This window comes from Kogia breviceps, chromosome 8 (assembly GCF_026419965.1).
Source record: "Kogia breviceps isolate mKogBre1 chromosome 8, mKogBre1 haplotype 1, whole genome shotgun sequence".
Classification (NCBI taxonomy): domain Eukaryota; kingdom Metazoa; phylum Chordata; class Mammalia; order Artiodactyla; family Physeteridae; genus Kogia; species Kogia breviceps.
In genome coordinates this window covers 33900308-33925891 of record NC_081317.1, presented here as the reverse complement: position 1 = coordinate 33925891, position 25584 = coordinate 33900308, and the positions used below count along the sequence as shown (strand labels likewise).

Sequence of the window (25584 nt, the reverse complement as noted above, 5' to 3'; positions counted from 1 at the left end):
GGGGCCTGGCCTGACTGCCCACCCTCACATCCAGCCCACTCACTGGCTCACTCCTCTCCCCAACATCAAGGATCCCCACCGTCCTCACTACCAGAGTGGATGACAGTGAACAAGGCAGAAATGACACAGACATGGTTCTGTACAAAACCTGAAATATTTTTACTCTTTTAAAACTTTGATCTAAGTTACCTTAGACCTCATGGACTCGATACAAGAGTAATATGAACTGGGAAATAAAACACTTTAATAGCCACAATAAACTTTGTTAGAAATGTACATGTTGCCAAAATAATAATAATAAAATTAAAAAAATAAAAGAGATAGAGAGAGAGAGAGGAAGAGAGAGAACAGCTTGATGGCCAGGTTAGATTATATAAATGTTCAACAAGGTCAGGAAAGGAAACCTTCAAAACGCCGGGTCGGAATAGTCAGGGCCCCATGAGGCTCACCCCTCCCAGCCTCTGGGTCCCGGGGCTGCATCCCCCAAACAGGATGAGCAAGGGTGGCAAGGCCCACGCAAAGCTGCCTCTCCTCATGGACAGAACACCCAGGGATGGGCATATAAACAAAGCTCATAAGAAATGTACAAATATAAAAAGCTACAAACATTAATAAATTACAGCATCACAAAACACAGAAACACTTCACAAGGTGCTAGTAAAATAACTGTACCCCCACCCCCTTCATCAACAAGAAGGAAAGAAAGAGCTGGTATTCAAGTTGAAGATTCCTCTTCAAATGTGTCTGAAATAGATCTTTTGTGTACTGTTTGCTTCTGTAAAGACAGATATAAGGCTGCAAAGACATCACTTGTTTTTCAGGCAATACCTTAGTTCCTAAAAGAAAAAATAATAATAATAACCATAATAATACAAAGAAAGAAGGAAAAGGAAAAGCATCGGAAACCCAACTGTTCATCATACTCGGCAAAAAACTCGTATAAATGTTAATGAAGGACTCTATAGAAAGAAATTCCTAAAGATACTTTTACTCTTATAAAAAAGAAGTTATTTAAAAAGCTATTTACACGCTACATTCTATGAAAAATATGCTTCAGGAAATACATCTAAAATTAAAATACAGGATTGCCTGAGAAACAAATCCAGCCCCTCCGTGTCGATGGGCAGACACGTGGTCCAGGAGCCACCCATGCACTCGACACCAAACGTTAACAGGTGACAAGACAGAAGTGCCTGGCCCCCAAGTCCTCGGGCCACCCGGCCACCATCTGCCCCACCAGGCATATGGCGGGGTGCCTTGGCTGGGAAGTGCTTCTCGGAGTATAGGTGGTCAGGCTGGACAGGGCCCACCCATGTGGCTTAGCCTGGGCCCCCTGGGCCCCACACTGTGTCTGGGCCTGAACCCTTCCCTGGGGATCCCATGATGGCTTCCCCTCCAACACTGACACACTGACCCTGCTGATGGCCCCAGCCAGCCCTGAGAAATGCCCCAGGCATTCAGGGTGCAACACCCACCATCCGGCCACCACCCACCAGCCGGGAAGCACAGAGGCTCCTCTCCTGGCTGGGCCGAACAGTCTCTGGACTTGTCTGAGAATCACTTGGGAAGAGAAGGGGGGCACATACACACCCCGATCTCTCCTCCTCTTCCTCTCTAGTGTTCTTTGCCTTTTTTAAAGCCTCTGGAGGCTACCAGCCTGTGGCCAGCTCAGACTCTGGGCCTGGTGAGCATTGGCTCACTCCTCCTTCCTTGAAGGACTCATGCTCCCAGCAGAGCTGCAAAGGCCCTGCAATCACACCCATGCTCGGGGATGCCTGGAGGCTGTCCTGAAACTGGAATGGTCCTCAAACTGGCAGGGCCACGTTTCGGGAACTGGTCACTCTAAGCAACTTGAGAAAGGACGTCTGTCCGTATTGGCGAGCTCCGCCCGCTGAAGCAACAGATGCTCATGTGAGGGGGATGGTTGCCGGGAAGAGGCCAGGCCCTCCCTGGGGTGAGGCAGCAAGGCCACCCTCCTGGGGTCTGATGTTTTAGCAGGGCTCCAAGGGTTCTGAGCGGAGCAGAAGGATCCTGGCTTTCCAAACTTTAAAGGAGCAGTTTTCCATTCCGATGAATTTTCAAAATTTTCCCAAGCCTCTGTTTGGCAGTGGCCATGCCCTTTTTTGTACGCTTTCCTGGGGAAGGCAGAGACACAAAAAAGACAGATGAGTGACAGGAGCAGCATGTGGGATGGGGGGGGGTGTCTGTAACCCTCCTGAGCCCCCACCCTGTCTTTAAAATGGGCCTGCAATTCCCAGGTCCAGGGAGTTCTGCATCCCTCCAAAACCACCAATTGTCAACAAAGCGCCCTACTCAGAGGCTATGTCAACAAGGGGCTGGGCCGTGGTGAGTAGGGTAGGGACAGGCCACGGATGGCATTAGGGCCAACTAGAGCCACACTCCCCATGTCCATGGCCGGCTGGGCCTCATGCCCATGGTGCAGGGGGTCTGTGGGTGACAGTGGGGATGCCAAGAGATCCGGCCAGCTGTCCCACCCCTAATTCACACAGAGGAGCCTGGGTCACCTTAGGCTCCTCCCAGTGAATCCTTGGCAAACCACCAACCACACTGACTTCAAGCCAGGCCCCAAAGCTGAGGCCCTGGGAGTCTGAAGGGCCAGACCTAACTCCAAGGTAACCAGAACCCGCCTGGTGAGTAACCAGAGCTCTTGTTCTTGAAAGGGACCATTTGTTTCACACACTGACTGAGTGCCTGGCCATACACACTCATGGCTGCGGGGACAAAGGAGACCTGTGGTCATCCACAGGGACAGTCTGCAAGTCTAGGTGACTCGGGGTCGGCGGGCAAGGTACCTTTGGCAGCTGTGTTGTTGGGGGATGACGAGGAGGGCCTCCTCGTGGTGAGGAAGACCCCAGGGGCCATGGGCTGAGAGGCACGGCCGGCTTGGGCCCCAGCAAAGGCGCCGGCTGCCGTGTACTCATGGTCAACCAGGCTGCTGCTGTGGGACTCTGGTGGGGGCTCAGGTGAGCTGCCCTCCTGTGAGGCCTGGCTGCTGGCCGTGCTGGTGGAGGCCGGGGTGGTGGAGGCCGGGGTGGTGGAGGCCGAGGTGGTGGAGGCCGAGGTGGTGGAGGCCGAGGTGGTGGAGGCTGAGGTGGTGGAGGCCGAGGTGGTGCCGGCAGAGGCAGAGGCGGAAGGAGAGGTGGTGTTGGGAGCCAGCTTCCTTTTGGTGTTCTTTTTCTTTTTGCTTTTCTGCTCCTCCTTTGAACAAAACATGCAGGTGTGTCATCCCACAGGGCTGGCCAGGCTTCGGACACTGGGAAGCAGCCTGCAGCCTGGGAGCAGCCTGGTCTGCTGTGCACAAGGCTTCTCCCATGGAGCTAAGCGAGCCAGCACTGCAGGAGCAGAAAAGGCTGGACTGCACCCGAGCCCCACCTCCAGCCACCACGAGCCCTGCAGAGCAGTACTGGGGCCCGTGGAGAGACCAACAGGCCCCCCTCTGTGAGGCGGGCCATCCTGGACATAGGGACGTGTGGGATGTGGCACCAGCACTCAGCTGTAGTGGACAGACTCAATCTGAATTTACCTATTGGTGGGCACGTAGTATGGGCCCCCTCCCCCGTCACCCTAACCCCCTCCATTCCCCACCACCCCACTCTGACCTGCCATGAGACTCCTGCCACCAGTTCCCAGCTTCTCTGCTTCCCACTAGCAGGGACTTGGGAGCCTGGAGGAACCAGGGTCAGCAATACGAAAACGTCCCCAAGGCTGTGACAGCCCCAGACTGGATGGTCTCGGTACATGAGGGTGGGGGGAGCAGAGGCATCTGGGGAGCCTGAGCCCAGGAGGGGGCCCCCTCCTCACCTGCTGGGACAGTTTGGCTGCAGCAGCTGCCAGCCCGGTCTCAATGGAGGCCACTCTGGTCCCCTCGCGCACAGGCCTGTCCTGCCTTGGCACCGACGGGCCGACCCTCGCTGCGGGAGAGAAGGTCAGCCTGCCTCGAGCAGCCACCCACTGCCTGTGCACCCTCCTGGGATCCCCCAGCCCTGCCCCAGTCTGTCCCCAAATCCCAGGGAGAAGTCACAACTCCGGGAGTGTCAGCATGGGCCCCAACCTGGTGTGGGGCTGGTTTCCCTACACCAGCAAGACAAGAGAGGTCAGGAGGGAAGTCACGTGCTAGGTGAACCAGACCCCACCCCGCTGGCTGCCATGATGGGGGGCCAGGTGCAAACGTGACCCTCCCAGGGCTGTTCATTGAGGAGAAACTAGGCAGAGGGCCACCTCAAGACAGGGACACCGCACTGCACTACTGGCAGGAACTGGGATGCCTTTGGGTGAACTTGCAAAAGCACCTGGCCTGAGGTCCTGGGAGAAAGAAGTGGAACCCCAATCAGGCTCCTGCAGGCAAGTGACACCCCATCTGAGCCCCGCACAGAGCTAGTGGGTGTGGAACATGGCTGCTGGCATTCAGTGTGGATGGAGCTCCCCTTCCAGCCCCCAGCACTACCTGTCGGGCTGTAAGGAGCATCATCCGAGCCTTTCCTCTTCTTGGACCGGGACTTGAAAACAGGACTGTCCTCATCCGACTCCAGGGAGGGGTAAACTAGAGGGGCAGAGGGGAGAAGGGCTGGGCTGCTGGTGTGGCCACAGGAGGGTGGCTGCTGCAGGCTACTGGCAGAGCTTATGACCAGCATCCCCCAGGCTGTCCCCAGGCTGCAGAGCACCAGCCCTCCTGGTGTGGCTGCCACACACATAGGCACAGGTGGCCTCTGAAATTGTCAAACCCAGGCCCCCTTGAGGTCCAGAGAGGGCCAGACAAGGGGCTCCATCCAGCCTCCATGGCCACCTGACCAGCTGTTCCTACCCCAGCCTGGCCACCGCACCCATTTGAATGCCCAATTCTCAAAACGTCTCCTCTGCTGCTATCAGAGAAGAAAACATCTGATGTCCACGGAGCTGGGTGGCTCTGAAGGACCCCAGGCTCACCTCAGCAAGTCTCTGGAGGAGGGAGACCCACACAGCAGCCCTGGGTGACTCACTGGGTACCTCCTCCCATTACAGGTTCAACCTCCAAGGCTTGTGACACCCAAACCCAGAAAATGGTGCCCAGAAAATGGAGTTCATTCCGCTGTTGATCTGTCAGACCACGGCAGGCCCCTCAGTGAGGTCTGAAAGTGTCCACCAGATAGGGCAGTTCCAGCCTCACGACGGGAGGGCTCTCCAAGGACAGGGTCTCCAGGACAAATACACTGCCCTCAGACCATCAGGACTGAACTGAAAACAGGTCTTGCACCATGGGGGCCAGCACGGCCCTGGCCCTGAGGAGCACACTGCATACTGCACCCTGCAAGGGCTGGGACATCTATGGGCAATGGGCTGAGGCATGGAGGCAGGTCCTCGCTCCGAGTCCCCTCCCAGGTGGCCAACAGCAGCTCCTTCAGAGCCCGTTGGAACCCAAAGCGCCAGGCCTGGAAGGAAGGGCTGTAGTGGGAGGCGAGGGGCCATGCCCCTGGGCAGAGGCCACAGCTATGGCCCAGCCACCAACTCACTGCCCACCTCAGACTCAGGCCACAAAGCCACTCTGGGCCTCGGTTTCTCTGTCTACACAGACATAGGATGGACACGGTCTCAACGTGTCTGAAATGGTATAGCCACGTGGAGAATAGTCCGGCAGGTTCTCAGAAGGTGAAATAGTGACCCAGGTATACACCACAGGAGCACCATAGACATAGGCCATACAAAACTCCCTGCACACCAACATTCACAGCAGCACTGTTCACAACTGCCAAAAGGTGGAAGCCATCCAAGTGCCTGTGGATGGATAAAGGGATAAACAAACGTGGTGTGTCCACATGGTGGAGTATTATTCAGCCATCAAAAGGAACAAAGAGCTGACATGTGCTACATAATGAATGAAGCCTGAAGAGTATGCTAGTGAAGGAAGCCAGGCACCAAAGACCAAGCACTGTGCAATTCTGTTCACGTGACACATCCTGATTAGGAATATCTATAAGGCAGCATAAATCAGTGGTTGCCAGGGACCAGAGGAGAGGTACTGACTCTTAACAGGTACAGGGAAGGGTTTCCTTTCTGGATGATGAAACGTTCTCAAACTGGGTGTGATGATGGTGGCACGCACATCCCTCTAAATACACTAAGCACCACTGAGTTACACGCTTTTAAAGGGTGACTTTTACGGTCTGTGAATTATATCCATGAGAGGGCCTGGCTCCCAGCCCCCAGGTTTAGCATCCCTCCCCGCACAGCTGCGCTCACCGTAGTCCGAGTCCTTGAAGCAGGCGTCCAGGTGGTCCTGCTCCTCCTCATAATCATCCAGGTCCACACTGTTCTTGGCCGCCCTCTTCAGCAGCCGCTTGCCTGCGCTCTTACCACCAGCCCCATTCTTCCGGGTGCCATGGGCTGCCAGCGAGCTGCCCTTGGCCTGGCCAGCACCCCATGTGGTCTGCAGGCAGGAGTCGGAGGCCTGCAGGTTGGCCATGGACAGCATTCCCTGAATGGCTTCCTGTGTGCTGGGGGAGGCGGGGGGCTGGCTGGAGGCACAGAGAGACAGGCACTCAGCCCGTGGCCCACACATCCTCCCACTCAGCAGCCAGCAGAGGGTGTGGGGTGGAGGACAGTGGTAGCTGATAACTCCCCCATGGAAAGAGCCAGCTATCTCCTTCCCCTACCCTCTGTTCCCAACCCCCCAACACCAAAGGAGGGCTGGAGGCCTTGGGACAGAGAGGGGCATAAAGAGAGAAGAGAGGGAGGAGGATGTGGAGGGAGGGGATGAAGAGGGGCAGAGGGGTAGAAGGTGGGAGACAAAGGTGCCATTGCTCCTGATCTCTCCTACCATGAAGTCAACAAGCAGACCCCCCCAAGGACCAGGCCACCCCCTCCCTCCCTCTTCTACCCCAGCTGGTTTTGTGCACACCTCCACCCACCGTGGACTCCTGTGCTCAGTCCCAGCCCCAAGCGCTCCCTCCCCCATGTCTTCAAGGGCATCCTCCCATCTGGTACCTGAGATGGGGCAGCACAGCCCTCTCCCTCCCATGGCACTCGATGGCCCCAGGTGACCCACACCATCTTTGCATGACTGCACCTGCACCAGCACCCAGACCCTCACCCTTGCCCATCACCCCAGGCTTTTGTCCACCTGGGTCAGGATGGCCCACCTCGGCTTCTGGGGAGCCTGGCCATACCTCTCATTGCTCCCTGGGGCCCTAGGAAGCAGGACCTGGAGTGGGGCACTGCTTAGCCCTCCTCCCTGGTCACAGACCCAGGAGGCCCAGGAGGCCCAGCAGTGGGCCCGCCCTGTGTGTCTGACATCCAGGCCCCCTCCTGCCTGCCCCATGTGTCCCCAGGGGATGGACCCACCTGCAGGGCTGCCAGACCCAGAAGCAGCACCCAAAAGTGCCAGTCCACATGGGCCCCTGGTGGTTCTGCATGGTCCCTGCTCCCTCCTCCACTTCCAAGAAGTATTTGAAGCATGTTTAGTAAGACATTAGAACAAGAAGGAGTCCCTGCTCAGAAATAAGGTTCCCAAGATTGAGGCTGGAGGGTGCAGGGAGATGGAGCTGGCCCCAGGAAACACAGACACAGAGGGTGGTCCCCTGTGGTCCTGGGGGCCCACAGAGGCAAGCTTGGACAACAGCCATCCTGTGAGGGGTACTGCTGGGCTCTAGGCCAAGGACTCTGCCCCAAGCCAGGAGGAGGCGACGGGCAGGCGCCTCTCTAGGCAGCCCTCCACGAATACCACTTCCCCAAGCCCTGCCTGAGACACACTGGACCCCAGTGTTTTGGGGTTTTGCTGGAAGCAAATGGATTACGGCTCCAAAGCCACAAACAATGGGAAAAATCAAGTATGGTCAGACCGCCATGGAGAGTCAGGAGCCTTCCACCAGACTCTCCACCTGCCCCAGCATCCCCCCGACCCCCACTGTCCCATGCCATGACAGCAAAGGGCTACCCAGACCCAGCCAAGAGCACATGGAGTTTGGTAGCGGTAATATCATTGTTGTACATCATCGCTGATGCTTTCTGAGCAGGGACAGGCCCCCGACCGAGCACTAGAGCCAGTAAGAGCTGATAGCTGGCCCCCCATCCTCTGCCAGGCTCTCCAGTACTCTATGAATGAGGCCCTTCCAAGCTCACCCTGAAGGTCTCAGGCACCCTCACCCAGCCTCATTCATGGCCCAGACAAACACCTGGCTTCCTGCAGGGATGGGAGGGTGGGGGCCGGGACACTCACCATGAGGGTCCTCCGGGAGCCAACATGGAAGCCAGCCACCTGCCTGTGCCATCTGGACCTCATGGTCCCAGCCCAGCTCGGCTGCAACCTAAGAGGGAGGGGCCTTGGAGCCCAGGGCTGCAGGCTGTCCACGTGGGCCGGCAAATCAAGGAGCAAAGTCTAACTAGTGCGCATGGAAAATAATACCTTAATCCTCCAATTATCATACCAAATTCTCTCTTTCCCTCACCCCCAGGCAGTAAACACTAAGCAAACCATCCACAAGAAATTAACATATTTTCCTCCATTTTCTTCAGCTGGCTTTTTCCAAACAGCAAATACTTAAAACAGAGCAAATGGACCATCAAACACTGACCTACACTCCAAATGGGAGACTTGGGAAAGGAACTGCCTGCGGCAGCCGAGGACACCCAGCCCCAGCAGGCACACGTGCACGCGTGCAGGCGTGTGTGAGCACATACGTATGTGCCTACAGAGCAGTTCACAGCACATCCTCAAACTGGCTGCCCTCCTCCCAGCAGGCTGCGTCCAGGTTCAGTCAGGAGCCCAAGCTGCAGCACCTGTGTCCCAGCTCCATGCAGAGTTCTGGCACCAGCCCCATCTGCCCTCATCCCAGGGGTGCCTCTCGCTGGAAGTCATGGGGGACCCAGGGTGTGTAGGGCACTTCTCCAGGGTCTGAGTGTCAACCAGTCACTGAGGTGCCAGCTAGCCATAGCCTTCCCAGAAGAAAGGCACCTCCAAAGAGGTGAGGGGCCAGCCTGGGCACCAGCACCTTCCAGGAAAAGGGGGTTCACAGCCAGGCTTCTCCTCCTGGCAAAGGGCCTCAGGTCAGGGTACCTCCCACCACTGCAAACGCCACAGGGCATCTCTGCAGTGAGGGGCTTAGGTTTGCTCATCTACAGAAACCACTTAATGCTGAACAGGAAACCTGCACCCCACAGCTCTGTAGAAGGCTCCAGCCATACACTCCACTCCCATGAGAAGGCGCCTATGGCTGTCTGTGAGCATAACACTGCACAAATAATGGTAATTTATGAAAGAAAATACAACCATTTGATTTCGCAAGAACGCTTTTCAATCAAGCCCTAATCCGCCTCCCGGAGTCCCACTGTCTAAGACGGGGCTGACATGCTGCCTCCACGGGCTCGCGTAGCCCCTGGACCTCGATTCTGGAAGCACAGACTCAGAGGCAGAGGGGGACGGGTGAAGCGCAGATCTGGAGGACCAAGTGAACCCCAAGCAGGTCACATGAGCCCTGACTTCCTCAAGCCGAGTACCTCCTGGCTGGATGTCACCGCCCAGCATGGTTAACATTCCAGGACCCCCATGCTTGGGTTCCATTATCAGCAGATGGAGATTCTGGCCCTGCCTCTGCCACTTCCTGGTGGTGCAGCCTTGAGCAAGTCACCTAAGCTCTCTGAGCCTCAGTCTCTCCATCAGTGCGGTAGGACTTCCTGATGGCTTGAGGACTAGGAGGGGAGCTGCCCCCCACCATGGTGGCTGAGGTCCCCAGAACGGGGAGGCTACAGGGGGCGCAGGCCCTGATCCCTTGGTTGTCTGTCTGTGGTGCTTGTAGAAATTCCATGTGAAAAACAAAAATGGCCATGATGCATAAAAACAAAAGTTAATTGGGATCAAAAGAGAATTTAACTGGGATCACCATGAGAAAAACAAGCCTGGTAGCCTTCCACCAATGCAAAACCCAAAGAGGATTAATCTACTTCTCTCAAATCAAAGGATTGCAATTGGGCAGGCCTAGGTAGGGAAGACCACCTGAGCTGACCAGACACATGTCCTGGACTGCCCGACTGCCCAGAATCTCAGGGCCTCTAGGAAAGAACAGCATATACACCAGCAGCAAGTGGGCTCCTGAGGCCACACATCTGGATGCACACAGGTCTCAAGGACAGCGTGGCTTGGTTCCCACACACCCCCCAGCTGGTGTGGGAATCTGGGACCCCTGGCCGATCCAGCCCCTCCTCAGGGAGTGGGCTCTCACATCCCCGAGCTCTGAAGCCATCATCTCCCTTGCTGCAGATAAGGGCTCTGCAGGGAAGCCAGCTTGGGGTCCCAGAGAGGCCCATTAAATGCCCTTGACCCCGACACTGGGCACACACTGTGGAATTTTTCTTATGTTATTTTTATGGCATTCAGGAAGTGATGAGACAGAGACAGCTGGGTGTCCTGGCCTGGAACAACCCTGACACCCTCTAGGTGCCCGGCCTGGCCCTGCTTCCCCACAGGCACCCAGAGGTATGGTGGCCCCCCAGACTCCTCCCTCCATGGCCCCAACATGGAGCTACTTCTCAGCTGCCTCCCCATCTAGCATCTAGAAGCATCCGTCCTCAGAGCTCTGCGCCCTCGCTCAGGAGCTCTGCAACACACAGGACCTGCACAGCCAGCCCCCGCGCATCTCTCTGGCCACCTGGCACCACCTCTGCCAGGCAAGGGTCCTGCTCTGGCCGCCTGGCCTCTGGGACGTGGGCTGACAGAGCCCTGCTCGGCCCACCTCTGTGGAAGCACCCACTTCCCCAAGTTCCCCGTGGGCACTGGGCCTACCTGTTGGGGTTGTACTCTAGAGCGCCGACCTCCTCGCTGGCCTGCAGCAGGTCCAAGATGCCCGCAGCCGAACCCCCGCCATCCTTCTTCACTTTGGCATTGCGGGCGGGCTTAGTGTCTGTGTCTATGTGCAGCGAACCCTCATCAGAGGAGTCATCACTGTGCTGTGGGGACAGTAGCCGGTCGGAAAAGGACTTGGGGGTAGGGGTAGGGACTACTGTTTCCCTTCAGTGAGAAAAAGAGGTTTTTAAGGAGCCTGTCATTGTAATGAGCACCATGGGGCTGGCTGACCAGACACACAGAGCAGGGCACAGGTGCCAGAGCTTTGTGCTGGGATCTTGGAGTCCCGCCTGCACCATTTCCCCAGGTGAACCTTGGTTCACAGGACCTTACATGAGACCCCAATATTGAACATAGATACAAGAGAAGTCAGCGTGGTTGGACTGGGAACAGGCGGTGTGCCTGCACCTGAGGGACGCCAGTTAACAGCCCCTGGCAAGTGGCTCTGCAGGGACACCTTGGGCTCTGCAAGCAAGGTATGACCCCAACAGGGAACCTGGCTTCCTTGGAGACGGCCACGGCATCCTGGGTTGGACATGCATGGCCTTGGAGGACATCTAACTTAACCCCCACACGTTTAGTGTAAGACCCAACCCCCAGCAGGCCTGGCCTGCTACTCCCTGTACCCCAGTCCTCTGGCATCAAGGAGATGCATTATCTTCACGGTGGATCTGACTACGGAGTGCAGCTCCCAAGGCCCCACCACTCATAGAGACCTGCAGACTTTCCACAAGTCCCGCATCTGCTTTTGTCCTTTTGTGCAGGGTCCCGGGGCTCAGAGCTCCACATCTGGAGCCCAGCCAGCCTCCTCAGGAAAACATCCCCCTCTGCACTCCACCCAGAAAGCTCAGTCACCCAGAAGGCACTCGCTTACCTTGTAGAGCGCCGAGTCCAGCTTTGGCTTCGTAACAGGCGTGGGCAGCGGCTCCTTCTTGTCCAGTAAGACTGAAAGCAGAGCATGTGGGAGTCAGCAGCAGTTTTGGAGGAGCAGAGGGGGATCCTGGTCCAGCCACACCCGATGCCCACTCCACATGCCTGAGATGGCCTTTATGGGGCTGGGCCTGCCCCCTCCCCATGTCCCCCCAACTCACAGGACAAGTCCCTCTTCGGAGCATTTTTCTTCCTCCTAATAGGAAATTCGTCAATCTTGAGCTCCCCGTCATCCGACACGTACTCATACTCATCCCGCACTGGCTGGGGCTTGTCCTCCTTGAAGTTCTGCAAGGCTCCAAACACCCCTGCGCCTGGCTGTGGCTTGAGGGCCTTGGAGCTGGGGCGGCAGAAGTGGGCCGGTCAGTGGACATCCGCACAGCCTGGCTAGTGCCCCCAGCACCACCCCCCACAGGCCTTGGAGGACTAACAGCCAGGCTGGACCCTTCCCAAACCCACAGCCTCCTCTCCAATGTCGTGACCCCAGTGAAGACAGCACACAACCCACAGGGTATATGCCTGGCCCTTTCTTGGGCTATTTAAGGTGGTGCCCCTCACTGCCCCCTCCCCCTAGCCAACGGATGAGCACACCTTCTTTCAGGCTGCTCTGGGGCCTGATACAAGCCCAGTATCAGATGGAGCCAGTGCCAACTGGCCTGGGTTTTCTACATAGCTATTCTAGAAAAAGAATTTCAGGGCCGAGGTGTAGACACAATAGTCTAAAAAGTATCATCACACAACTCATCTCTCTCCTGGAGCAAGACAGGGCTACTGCAAAGGAGGAGAGTACAATGCTCCAGCCTCTGTCTCCCTGTTGGCTGAGGGCACAAGTGCACACTCAGCAGTGGGGACAGCAGGCAGGGCACAGGCATCTGCAATCCCCAGCAGGTACAGCTCTGATTCCCAACAATGGAAACACAGAGGACGGCTGGCAGTGAGCCCTGCTGGGTATAGTCATGAGCTACATAACACAACACACACATGTACACACACACCCATGTACATACACACAGGTGTGACATAGTTATAGAATCATGTCTCCCTTTCTCCCCTCCATTTCTAAACTCTGTAGCGCAGTCAGTCAGTCAGTCATAGAGTTAATGCTGTGCAAAAGCTCCCCAGGACCTTGCAGCTGAGCTTCAGATAAATCAAGGATGTGCTCAGGGCCATGAAGTCAGGGCAACCGGGCCCCTGCAGATCAGACCCAACCCACCTGCTCCCCAAGCAGCCTTGGCACATTGCCGTGAGCTCTTGGGAATAACGGGCCCACTTGTGCCAGGCTCTTCAAGAGCACAAGACGCTGACCAGCTCTGTTCCCCCACCACCTAAAAATGGCCTACTCCCCCCATCCTGCAGATGAGAAAACTCAGGCCTACAGCAGAAAAGTGGCCCCATTCCCACTGGGACGTGTCTGCTTCCTGATTGCTGGGCACCCACCCTGGACTTTGGATTTAGCATACAACTGGGTGCGGGACCAAAGCCACTGAGGGGCTTCTTGGTGGGCACAGGGTGTCTGGCCCACCAACCTCCCATCTGGCCAGCCCACCACACTGGTCAGCAGATGGAGACCCCTTACACAGTCCAGAACCCGGACACACCAGCTCACACACACATACCCTCCCAGGCTAGGTGCCCCCATCTCTCAGCTCAGTGCCATCTCCTCCAGGAAGCCCTCCCACCAACTCCGTTGGACACACAAGGACTCCACAGCACCCCAGGCCCCACAAATCCTTCTTCCATGGCCCCAATCACAGCCATAATTTTAGATGGATTTGAGAGTGTTGGATTCATACCAGCCCCTCCCCACTGGCCTCTAGACTCCAAGGCCAAGATCCTGACCCCCACCATGTCCTCTGTGCCAGCCCAGGACAGACGCTCGGCTAATATCTGCCCAATCACACTCTCCTACTCCTTGCTGGCGCACACCACTGCCCCCTCCCCACCTACCTGAGCTTTTTGGCTTAGGAAGCAGGAAAGGAGTCTGCCTGAAGGCCCTCGTGAGGGGTGTGCCGAGCAATAGCAGCCAGCTCAGACGGGGGGCTCACCGGCGGAGCCCTCCAGGAGGGTGTATGTGTGTGTCATGTGTGCACAAGCAGGGGATGTGTGTGTGTGTGATGTGGGGGGGGCGGTGTTCAGGGTGTGTGTGTGGCATGTGGCACATGTGCAACCAACCCCTCCTGGCATGAGCACTCACGTACCCTAGCAGTTTCTTGTTGGAGAAGGAAAATGAGAACTTGTTGTCCTTGTTCCCTGACAGAGGAGACTTCTCCAACTTCTGCTCTTCCTCCATCTTCAGTAGAGAGTCGGGTTTGCTGTTCTGAAAAGCAAACCCAGGACCATCCCTGAGCCCCACAGGTGCCCAGTGGGCAGAGGCAGCTGGACTGGGCAGCCTCCTCCCTCTGACATGTCACCTGGGGACCCACCGCAGCCCCAGGCCCACAGGACCTGCCCTCGGATGCTGCCCAGCTCCAGAGAATGTGAGCTTGAACCAGGGCAGGCCACAAAGGGCAACGCCATCCATGCTCTTAGGACGAGCTGTGCCCACGCCAACCCCTCAGAAGGTACCTCCATGGAAGCCACGTGCACACCCAGACCCTCAAAGACCTTCACGGCACTGCCCACCTGCGGACAGGCAGACACACACCTGACATACCCTACAGGCACACACACACACCACCAAGCCCACACTTGCCCCACACACCACCTTCTTTCACTAACACAGCCCTCCCTGAGGGTGGATTCACTCACCAGCATACCTGTACACAATCTCACCTTGTACTTCCACTTGGCCTCCGACTTGCTCTTAGTCTGCTCGCGGATTTCCAACCTCTCCACGTCGTTCTGCGTGCTGATAACCTCCTTGTTGGGCACACTCAGGACATTCTTTGTGGCCTAGAAAATACTAGCCATTATCTCATAGCGGACATGGGTGGGCAGCAGGGCCCCATCAAGCTACAGTACAAAGTGAGAACCACACAGCACAGAGTCCCTGCCTCCTGCTGGCCTACATGCATCAGCTAATCCGTCAATCAGTCTACCCACCCACCCATCCAACTAACCATCCAACCATCCACTCACCCATCCAACTAACCATCCATCCATCTACCCACCCATCCATTTATCCACCATCTACCTATCTACCCACCCATCCACTCACCACCCATCTATCTACCCATCCATCCACCTACCCGTCCACTCATCCATCCACTCATCCATTCACCAACCATCCATCTAACCACCCATCCATCCATCAAACCATTCACCCACACATTCATTCATCTATTCTTACTCCTCCCTCCCTTCCTTCCTTCCTCTCTCCTTCCTTCCTTCCATCCATTCATTCATTCATACATTCATCTACTCTCTTTGCCTTGAGGAAGGGAAAACCAATATGCCCCACTTAAGCCCTACAACACTAGCTCCAGTGGCCACCAAACCCCCTGGGAAGTGAGCAATGACCTCCCAGTAGCAGGAAATCACTCCATGTGGCCTGGTCTCAGGGACTCATGGTCCCCAAAGCCCACACCTAAGACCCTCTACTCACACTGGTGGGTCCTCAGGGCCAGGCCTGCCTCTCTCACTGCCACAGGGGCTCAGGCCCCCAAGGACACCTGCCCCCATCACCGGCTCCACCCCTGCCTCCCCACTGCCCTCCACTGGTGCCTCACCCACCTTCAGGTCTCAGCCAATGTCTGGGCCCCAGGGAAGACTCAGCCGGCTTGTCCCCCCAGATGACCCTCAGTGGTGCCACCCTGACCCAGCAGAGACTCTGCTGCCTTCATCGTGAGGGTCTCTCCCCAGCTGCCCACTACACCAAGCTTGTTGGGGCAGAGCCCAGCTGCCCTGGGTCTCTAGCACAAGGACATGGCAGCCCCAGCACCATCCCACAGGCCTGGTCCTCGGAGGTGTCTGCAGGCCTGTTGACTATAGGTGGGGAGGGTGAGGCCACCCACCTTGCCCTTCTTAGGAGGCTCAATCTTGGTCAGTGCCTCCTTGGTGTGGGCCTCCAGCAGGTCCAGGTTGGGGATGGTGGGTGAAGCCGAGCCCCTGCACTTCTTCCCTTTCTTCTTGCCTCCGTCCTTGAGCTTCAGTGATTTGGGAGGCTTGGGGGGTTTTGGGGGCTTGGGAACTTTGGACGGCTTGGGCATCTTCACGGTTTTGGGAGTCTTTTTTTTGGACACTTTCTCCAGGAAGGACCGAGGAGGGCTGGCCTCAATGGGGGATGGGGGCTCCTCCTTTTCTCGGTCCCCAAAACAGACCTCGTCCGAGGAGATGGTCGTAGTTACTTCAGGTCGGGAGGCCTTGGAGGCATTCTAGGAAAAGGACAGGGAGAGGTGACCAACGACACCCTGCCAGGAGGGTCTCACAGCCCCAGGCCATGGGAGACACTCAAGCAGAGAAGGAGCATCTGTCTACATCATCAGTGACATGCTCACATTCATCCTACACCATCTGTGTGACAGGCTCACATCCATCTACACCATTTGTGTGACACATCCACATCTGTCCCACACCATCCGTGAGGCAGGGTGCCATCCATCTACATCACCAGCCACTTGACCCCTTAACCTCCTTGGTGGGGACTAGACAGGCTCACACAAGCAGGGTCTCAAGGGGCTGAAGTCCTCCCAGCAGAGTCCTTCTCCACCCCCACAGGGAGCTGCAGGGAGACCCCACACTAATTTCCAGGGCTCCCACCAGAAGACTGCAAGTCTACCACCGGGACCTAGGAGTCCAGAGCCATCATGCAGGTGACCCTGCCCCAGAGGGCTAAAGGAGGGGCTGCCTCACACATGGCCATCTCTGGAGGGATAACCAGAGAAGACAGGCAGAGGCCTCCCTCAACCAAGGTCAGCGGACCCCCAGGGTCAGCCCCACCTCACTGAGCCGGATCTCTTTGGCAAGGTCTTTGATGAGCTGCGATGGTTTGAAGTGCTCCGGTAGCTCATCCTCATGCTCCGCCAAAGCCTGCAGGACAGCCACGCACAGGGTCAGCGGGTCAGCCGCCGAGTCTGGGCACTGATGCCCACCCACCCTCCACCCACAGGGGCCCCGAGCAGGCTCAGCTTCTGTGGTTCCTGACTCATGCCCTCTGTCCCTCCAGGCTGCCCCCCCATCTACCCACCCAGGACCTCTGGCCCCACTGCCGTCCCGACAGGCACAAGGGCAGGCGCTGCCAAAGGTGTGGATTGGCTGCATGGGGTCCTAAGGGAAGTTAGCCCACTCTGGCCAGACACTGCCCCAATGAGGAGGCTCTGCCATGACTCCACTCTACAGGTGGACAAACAAGTCCCAGAGAGGAGGGGGTGCCTGAGGCCACCACCAGCTGTGAAGTGAATGTGGGCCATCCCTTCTTCCTGGGCACGAGGCCACTCCTGGCCACACAGCTGATGTGAGGTAGGAGGGACACCCTGCATTACTCCAGGCCTTGAGGCAAGAGAAGATGTGGCTGAAAGAGGGCTCTAGGAGGGTACCTGCTGCCCCACCTCCTGGACTCCCCACCCCCACAAGGCCTCCTGCGGGCCTGATGGGACCTGCTCAGACTATGCCAGCACCCCTGACTGGGAGAGAGTCCCTTGGCAGTGGACAGGGAGTCCCAAGGCTGATCAGGCCTCTCCCCTCCCTCTGTACCAACAATCCAGGCAAGATGCCAAAGGAAGTTGGAAGCTGCTTCTCTGGAGCCTCCATTAGAAGTAGCTGCTGCATGGATGCTAGTGAGGGTGCTAACACTTTACAGTGGGGGCATGAGGTGGGGCCCAGACATGCTGCTTCAAGGGAGCCATGAGGGGCAAAGGGCAGTGCCACTGTGGTGGTGGTGGTGGGGGGGTGATGGAGGGGCATGGGGCATGGGACTGTCCTAGTCACAGAGCAAAGCCAGCTTCTGAGTTGATGCCTGGGACAGCCAGTAGGACAAAGAGAACATCTCCACTCTCCTCTTCAGAGCCCTGAGCATCCAGCCAGTCACTGACTTGAGTTCTCCCTGCTCCCTCTCCTTTCGGGTTCGTGCAGTGCTGCCTCCACCACCTGATTTCCTCCCACTGAATCTCCCTGCCGCCCAGCCCCCACCCCTCAGGCCAGGTCCCTAGATGGAGGGCTCTGTCCTGCATCTGCCCCCACCAACAGGTGTCTGACCCGGCCAAGTGGCACCCACCTCCTTTTCACATGCTAGTTCCCACCAAAGGAAGGACAAGCCCTGGGAATGGCTCCTCGTCTGCCACCCTCCCTTCTGCCCTGGATCACACCTAGTACACATCCCTACCTGCTTTTTCGTCCATGATCTGAAAGCACCATTGAGAATTTTAGCTCCTTGGACTAAATGAGGGGGCAGCTGCTTCCCAGACTTGTGAGAACCTGGGGGAAGATAGACGGGTTTGCTCAGGAGGGCGCCCACTCTCACCTGCCGCCTGCAGGTGACTTAAAGCCCCAGTGGTGGGGGACGCTCAGGGCCAGACCTTTCAGAGGCCTCTGCCCACTGCCACCTGCCCAACTGCCAACAGTTCCTCTTGGAACCTAGGAGACGCCCACCTAAGACGCCCTGCGAGGGGCAGGATTGGCCTTCCCATTGTCTACACACCAGGCCCCTCATGCAGGTGGTCCAGCTCCTCCCTCCACCTGGTCCCCAGCCTGCATCAGTGAGGGGCCACAGTCATGCCCCAAACCAAGCATTCCTAGATGCTTTCTGATTCCCACCTTCACACTGCCCCCTGCATAGCTGAAGGATGCCGGGCAGTGGGTCCAGTTTCCCCTGGGGTGGCTCAGGGCAAGCACCACCGCAAACACACCCTTGGGAGCCGGAGCCAGCCCCAAACAAAAGGGACAGAGCATTCCCCCTTCAGGCAGAGGGCTCAGCATGGAGGCAGAGCAGCCCCGAACTCTGACACCACCAGGTGACCATTTGTCTGGCCTGTGGCAAATCCCTGGGTCCCCTTAGCTCTGGGGCTGCTGAGCCGCCAGCCCCTTCACAGAGGAAGGCCTGAGGCAGAGAGGCAGGGGCAGCTCAAAGAGGCCCAGCTAGTCAGCGGTCACCCTGGTCAGGATGCCCCAATGTCCCCAGGGTATGACTCCACCCACACTACCCCCATTCCATCTCCCTGGCAAGAGGCCCCTAGGGCAGGGCACTCGCTCTGCCAGGGTGGAGCACAGGGCCTGAATTTAGAGAGTGATGGAAGAATTTCACTGAAACTTGGACAGCCCAGGTGAAGAACCATTTTCAGCTTTCTCATCTCAAATTAGAGCCAAAGTGCAAAGGAGTCCTGATACGGTGGTCTCCACTCATAGCTCTTATCAGAACACAAAACAGCAGCTTCCTGGAAGGGTGGGTGCTGCTGAAAAAGGAAGCTCTCCATGAAAGCAAATGCTCCTCCTGGGTCCCTCACCTGGCTGCAGAAAGTCTGGAGACCTGAGCAGGGGTTGGCCACCAGGAGCCAAACGCTGATCCCAAAGGCATGGCCTGGCAGGGCCTGGGATGGAGGGCCATGCCCACAGAGGGCATGGACCCAGTGGAGCCCTCCCCCTCCCACAGGCCTTCCACGGGGGACTCTGGCATGCACACCCACCCCCAGTACAGCAGGGATGCTGCAGGGGTCCCTCAGCTGGTAGCTAGGCAGGCCCCCAGGCCTCTCAATGTCCCAACTGAGCCCTGTCAGTAACCACACAAGGCCACAGGAACCGAGCAGAACACACACCAGGTCTGGGAACATGCAGCCAGTGCTCTTTTTGCAACACCAGATGACCCTGCAGGCAGGAGTCCAGTCCAGCCCCACAGCACACAGACAGGGAAAGTAAGGCCCGTGAGCTAAGGGGACTTGCTCAGGGCCCATGAAGGCATCGCTCAGCCTGTTCCCCAGGGCCCAGCTGTCCTGCTGCATGTTGGCAGAACTGTTACCACTCCCCGGCGTCCCTGAGCTCCGCACGCAAACGAACTGTCCAGAGCCGCAGGCTGAGACGCTGACCAGGGGACGTACTTTTGAACGCCTCCAGCAGGTGCTTCCCCATGTACCAGCAGGCAGTTTCGAAGTTGGGAAACTGAGTCAGGCTGCCCAGTTTCAACCTTCTTTCCACTTCGTATGCTCTGGAAGCCATAGCAAAGAACTATTCAGTGTATTAAGCCCTGAGCAGGCAATGATAAAGGAAGGTGAACCCACACTACGACCAGAGGCCACACCTAGGCCATGACCGCTCAGGCCTCCCTTCTGGGCCCTACGCGGCGAGGTGGACCAGAGGACCACATCAGGATGAGCGCTTTGCATTAAGGGCAAGCCCCATGGGCCGCGGCTTCTAGAGCTCTGGGTCAGTGCCCAAGGAGAAGGCAGCTCGGCCTTTCAGCTCACCCCAAACCCACTACAGTCCTGAGGCTGTCCAGTGACCAGGCACCTTAGGGGCCCTAGTAAGATCATGGCCCCCCTCCTCCTTCCTCCCCACCACACAGAGGCCCAGCCAGGACTCAGGAGAGGTATCATCACACCAATGGTGGGGACCCTGCCCAGCGGATCCTGGGAGTCAGGTGTGGCCCTACCTCATCTGCATCTCCACACTCAGGCTGTGGAGGAAATGTCCCGCGAAGGCCAGGCAGTCCACAGGTGTAAGTGTGGCATAAATCCAGCCTGGGAAGACAGGGATGGGGCTATCTCTTCACAGTTTTCTCATGCCAGGCTCTCGGCAGCTACCAGGCCTGACTCCTGCCAGCCCTTCCTCTGTGCCCCCATCCACCCAGGACTCCAGGAAGGTGCTCTGGCCCTGGCTTCCGTGTAATGAGTGGGTCGGCCCTCCCAGAAGGACAGACTGTGTCCGAGCTCACCGTCTATTCTATCCAGCCCTGTATGGTATAGACAGGGAAACTGAGGCCCAGGAGCCAAGGGGACTTGCTCAGACCCACCCCAGGGTCGGGTTGCCTGGCATCCCTGATCTCCACATACAGGGGTGGGAAGAGACAGGCAGAGTTGCCACACCTCACAGGAGAGCTGGGTTTGTCCCTACAGACTTTGGGAAATAACTGTGATTATAGGAAACAGGGGTAGGGGGTAGATCAGGAGGCACTCAGAGGCACATAAATCAGTGGAAATGTGAGGGCCTCCATATATGACACTTGGAAAATCTGAACACTGACTGGCTATTTGGTGATACTAAGGAACTGTTAACTGTTCATTTTTAAAGTGTGATGACAGTATTGTAATTATGTTATTTTTAAAAGGAAACCTTACAGATAGGGTGAAATATTTACGGGTGAAGCAACACGACATCTGTAAAGGGCATGTATCTGCTCATGTCATGCTTCCTCCTCCTGCATATGTTTGAGATGTTGAGATCAGCAAACACCATCTCTGACAGTGTGGCTGTGCTCTCTGGGCTGGGCTCTTGCATGGGCTCCATGCAATCCCACATGCCTGGCCTCTGTGAGCACAGCCAGGCTGGAGGCTGCAGGGGCTCATGGCCCCGAGGTGACCCCAGAGGTGACCACAGAGCAGGACTGACCCCAAGGCAAGGCAGGGAACAGCCAGGGCATGACCTCCCCTGGCAGACGTCAGAGGTGGGAGACACAACATGGGGACAGGGCACTCACCCGAGGGGATGAAGAGCGTCTGGCCCTGCTTGAGGGTGCACTTGTAGCATTTGTCCACCTGGTCAGCAAAGAACATCTCACTGTGGTTTGAGGCCGACTGCCAGCGCTCATACAGGGAGATGTTGGCCGAAGCTGGCTTGATGAGATAGAAGATCTTCTCCCCCTGCCAACAAGAGGCCATTGGCAGAGCCTGTCACATGCTGGGGATGCTGGGGGTGGGCAGTGCCCATCATGTCCTGAGGATGCTGAGAGGGGACGGAGCCCACCATGTCCCGGAGCCCACCATGTCCCGGGGATGGGTCCTAGCTTCCACAGCATCCTGCCCAGGCCCATCATTCCTCCCCTGAAACACGGGGACCACATGCGCTTTGCAATTCAGACGTCTGCGTGTTAGGAAGACTCTAGGCACTGGCGCCTCCGGCATGTTCAGGGCAACCCCTACCACTCCACACACCATATCTCTGCAGCACTATGGATGCCTATCTGCCAAGGGGAACAACGTTGTGACCTGCTGTCTGACGAGTTACAAGAAAGCTCTGCTCTTGAGAGTAGCTTGGGTCCCAGCTGGAGATGGAAGGACGGCCCTGCTGCCAGCACCAGCACCAGCCCGGCCCTGCACTTGGACTAAGGAGATATAGAGGTCCTCATTCACAAGGCAGACAGGCTGAGGGTGGGCGTGGGGGCAGGACTTGCTCAGGGCCTCAAAGGGCTAGGATCAGAAGCTGAGCTGCCTACCCTAGCCTGGGCTCTAGCAGGTCTGGGGAGACCCGGGGCAAGGTGGTGAGCCCAAGGCTTAGGTTCTCCTTTTTTGTTTTTTTTCACATCTCCCTTCTCTCCTAGCTTCCCTATCTGTCCCCAGCCAGAAGTCCCCTAGCTCTCTCTGCCACTCAGATGCCACTGCAGTCTTGCTCCCCAGGCCCCAGCCCACGCCTCATCCTCCCAATGGGGCATGTTCCCTCATCCCTTCTGCCAGGAAGTCTTCCCAGCACTGCTCTCCCTTCCCTGGACATGAGCCCTTCGTCATCACTGCAGTGGGCCTCCTCCAATTGCTTCATGAGCCTCAAACTTTAGAAAAGGCAACACAGGTGTGCTGCTCTGGTCCTGAGGTGCTCCCCTCAACTACCATGCCTCCCAAGGGCCCAACATCTGTGTCCCTTCTGTGGAGAAACATCTTGTCCCTCATCCCACCTGATGCTGGCCACTGTTAGGGCCTGTGGGGACTACAAACGGTCGTGCAGGCAGACAGTGGCCTGATCAAGAGCAGGTCTTACCCCTGAGGCCCACGTAGGGCCCACATGGGGAGCAGAGGCCAGCGCTCACCTTGAGCACGTGGTACCATGCAGAGGCACCCCCGGAGTCGATGTGAAAGTCAGTGTAGCTGTCCTTCACACAGATCAGGCAGTACTTGGTCACCTTGGGCTTGGCCAACAGTGCGTCGTCGGGCCAGTAGTTTTCTACCCAGGACAGTTTCTTTACGATGTCAGGAGGCTCCACAAAGCTGGACATTCTAGGGGCAGGGACAGGAGCAGTCAGCAGTGATGGGAACCGTCAGCACATTTGTTTTGCCCGCTGGGCAGGATGGAAAAGGTGCTCTGAGATGTGTGTCCCATGCCTATTTCTCCACCTCAGGCTACATGGCTTTGCTCCTATTCTACAGATGAGCAAACTGATGTTCACAGAGGGCAGAATGAGCCCAGCTGCTGGGTGTGGCTGCAGCAGGCATCCAACACTGAGCTCTCACCCAAAGACAGGCATGGAGAAGGCCTGAGAACCATCTACCCCAGAAACAACTTCCTTTCTGGAGAACTGGAAAGAGACTTGTCAGGTGGGCTCACGCTAGTGTCGCTGGGCACAATGGGGCCCTGAGAGTAAATATCATTGCTCATGCACAGCCCAGGCACTTCCCGTCAACACCTAAGGAAAAGCCACTTCTCTCCAGAGCAGACAACAGGGGTGCCTGCAACTCCTTGCCATGCTGGGCCATGTCAGACCAGATAACTCATCTCCAGGGAAGATGAGAACAGGCAAAGGTAGCCTTTGATTCTATTAAATGTCACTGTCCTGGATAGAATGCACAATACTGCATCAAAAACATCCTGCTCAGCAGCACCTGTGCAGTGACACTTCATCCAAGCCAAGAACGGGGTCTCAGTATTCTTGCTGCCTTGGGCACATCTCTGCCTTCAAGGCCATGCCTGCTCAGAAAAGATGTTCACAAATCATAAGCCAGGCCACCCTGACCTCAACAGCCTCAGTCACAGGCTTAAATCTCCAGCATGTTCCAAACTAGTATCCTTCTCCATCCCTCCACCCTGGCCCAGTGCACTCACCTGGTGTCAGAGAACTCAAGGTTGGTAAGGTTAAGGACCCGCTTGCGGTTGGTGCTGTAGTAATAGTCCACAAACTCCTTCAGCTTCATCTTGCAGTCCTTCTGCTTGGTGACGTCTGTCACGTCCACACTCCGCTCTGGGCCTGGGGAGGCAGCAGGGGAGGGTGAGCACACCCAGGGAAGATGGGGTGGCCTTCTGTGAGGTCGGGGGCCAGGATGTGCAGAGGAAATGCTCACTCACCCTCAGAAGACAGCTGAGGGAGGGCTGAATGCTGAGGCTCTAGGCTCTAACGTCTGACCCTGCCCCCACCTGCCCTGCCTGCTCCTTTCCTTGGGTGGCCATGAAGACCCCCTGGTACAGTGGGGTGGCACAGTAATGAGCCTCAGCTAAGGTGGCCAGATAAGCAAATAAAAATACAGGACACCAGGTAAAAACTTACACTTCACATAAACAATGAAGATGTTTTTAGTGTAAATATGTCCCAAATAATGCATGGACATACTTATATTTAAAACTTTTTTAATCAAAAAAATTCTTGCATTTCTAGGACACCAACTCATTATTCTCATTATTCTGAAAATTGACAATAAAAGGAAAAACATTTATCCTACATTTTCTAAACTTGATGGGAAAAGTTCAGGGTAAAAATTGTTGATGACAGAAATAGAGTTCTGGATAACCAAGTAACTAATAAGGGAAAATTCTTTGCAGAAGACTCACAATAGACAGAGAGAGAAGGACAGAATTAGCAAACTCTTCCTTTGCAACAGTCCTCACCGGCTGCTCAGACAGTGAGCTGAAAGGCTGATGGAGCATTCTGTGAACAGATGAGACTGCACTGCCTTGACCACTGAAAAGAAGTGGGTGGCAGCACCCCTACCCCAAGAAGGAGTCCTGCCAACAACTTGAACACAAATCTAAGCAACTTCTAACCACCTGTTACAGGAACTATTAGGGACAGAAGAACACGTTAAATGACACCACAGGGATGCTGTCAGCCAAAACCCTAATGTAAGATCTTCCCAAATCTCAAATATGAAAGATTCTCCAGAGAGATTGGTTCAAGATGGCGGAGTAGAAATACATGCGCTTACTCCCTCTTGCAAGAGCACCAGAATCACAACTAACTGCTGAATAATCATCGACAGGAAGCCACTGGAACTCACCAGAAAAGATACCCCACAACCAAAGACAAAAGAGAAGCCACAATGAGATGGTAGGAGGTGCGCTATCACAATAAAATCAAATCCCATAACTGCTGGGTGTGTGACTCACAAACTGGAGAACACTTATACCACAGAAGTCCACCCACTGGAGTGAAGGTTCTGAGCCCCACGTCAGGCTTCCCAACTTGGGGGTCCGGCAATAGGAGGAGGAATTCCTAGAGAATCAGACTTTGAAGGCTAGCAGGATTTGATTGCAGGACTTCAACAGGACTGGGGAAAACAGAGAGTCCACTCTTGGAGGGCGCACACAAAGTACGGTATGCATCAGGACCAAGGGGAAGGAGCAGTGACCCCACTAGAGACAGAACCAGACCTACCTGCTAGTGTTGGAGGGTCTCCTGTAGAGGCGGGGGATGGATGTGGCTCACCATGAGGACAAGGACAGTGGCAGCAGAAGTTCTGGGAAGAACTCCTTGGTGTGAGCCGTCCCAGAGTCCACCAATAGCCCCACCAAAGAGCCCGGCAGGCTCCAGTGTTGGGTCACTTCAGGCCAAACAACCAACAGGGAGGGAACCCAGACCCACCCATGAGCAGAAAAGTGGATTAAAGTTTTACTGAGCTCTGCCCACCAGAGAAACACCCAGCTCTACCAACCACCAGTCCCTCCCATCAGGAAACTTGCACAAGCCTCTTAGATAGCCTCATCCACCAGAGGGCAGACAGCAGAAGCAACAAGAACTACAATCCTGCAGCCTGTGGAACAAAAACCAC

At 56.3% G+C, this 25584-nt stretch overlaps 1 protein-coding gene across 1 annotated transcript in view; it reads right to left on the bottom strand.

Moving 5' to 3' along the window:
- Positions 1-222: 222 nt before the first annotated feature.
- The window catches only part of PHF2 (PHD finger protein 2), a 95310-nt gene continuing 69948 nt past the window's right edge, over positions 223-25584 (bottom strand). Inside the window, exons 5-22 of the mRNA XM_059072925.2 lie at positions 23648-23789; positions 22638-22824; positions 21318-21480; positions 20274-20361; positions 19723-19829; positions 18018-18109; positions 16637-16726; positions 15712-16071; positions 14531-14650; positions 13957-14075; positions 11920-12098; positions 11703-11773; positions 10769-10932; positions 6235-6509; positions 4466-4561; positions 3823-3932; positions 2814-3219; positions 223-2135 (exon numbers count right to left, since the gene is read on the bottom strand). Of these exons, the coding sequence (XP_058928908.1) occupies positions 2047-2135; positions 2814-3219; positions 3823-3932; positions 4466-4561; positions 6235-6509; positions 10769-10932; positions 11703-11773; positions 11920-12098; positions 13957-14075; positions 14531-14650; positions 15712-16071; positions 16637-16726; positions 18018-18109; positions 19723-19829; positions 20274-20361; positions 21318-21480; positions 22638-22824; positions 23648-23789 (2858 nt within the window). The 3' untranslated portion in view covers positions 223-2046. The remainder of the gene's footprint in view (positions 2136-2813; positions 3220-3822; positions 3933-4465; positions 4562-6234; positions 6510-10768; positions 10933-11702; positions 11774-11919; positions 12099-13956; positions 14076-14530; positions 14651-15711; positions 16072-16636; positions 16727-18017; positions 18110-19722; positions 19830-20273; positions 20362-21317; positions 21481-22637; positions 22825-23647; positions 23790-25584) is intronic.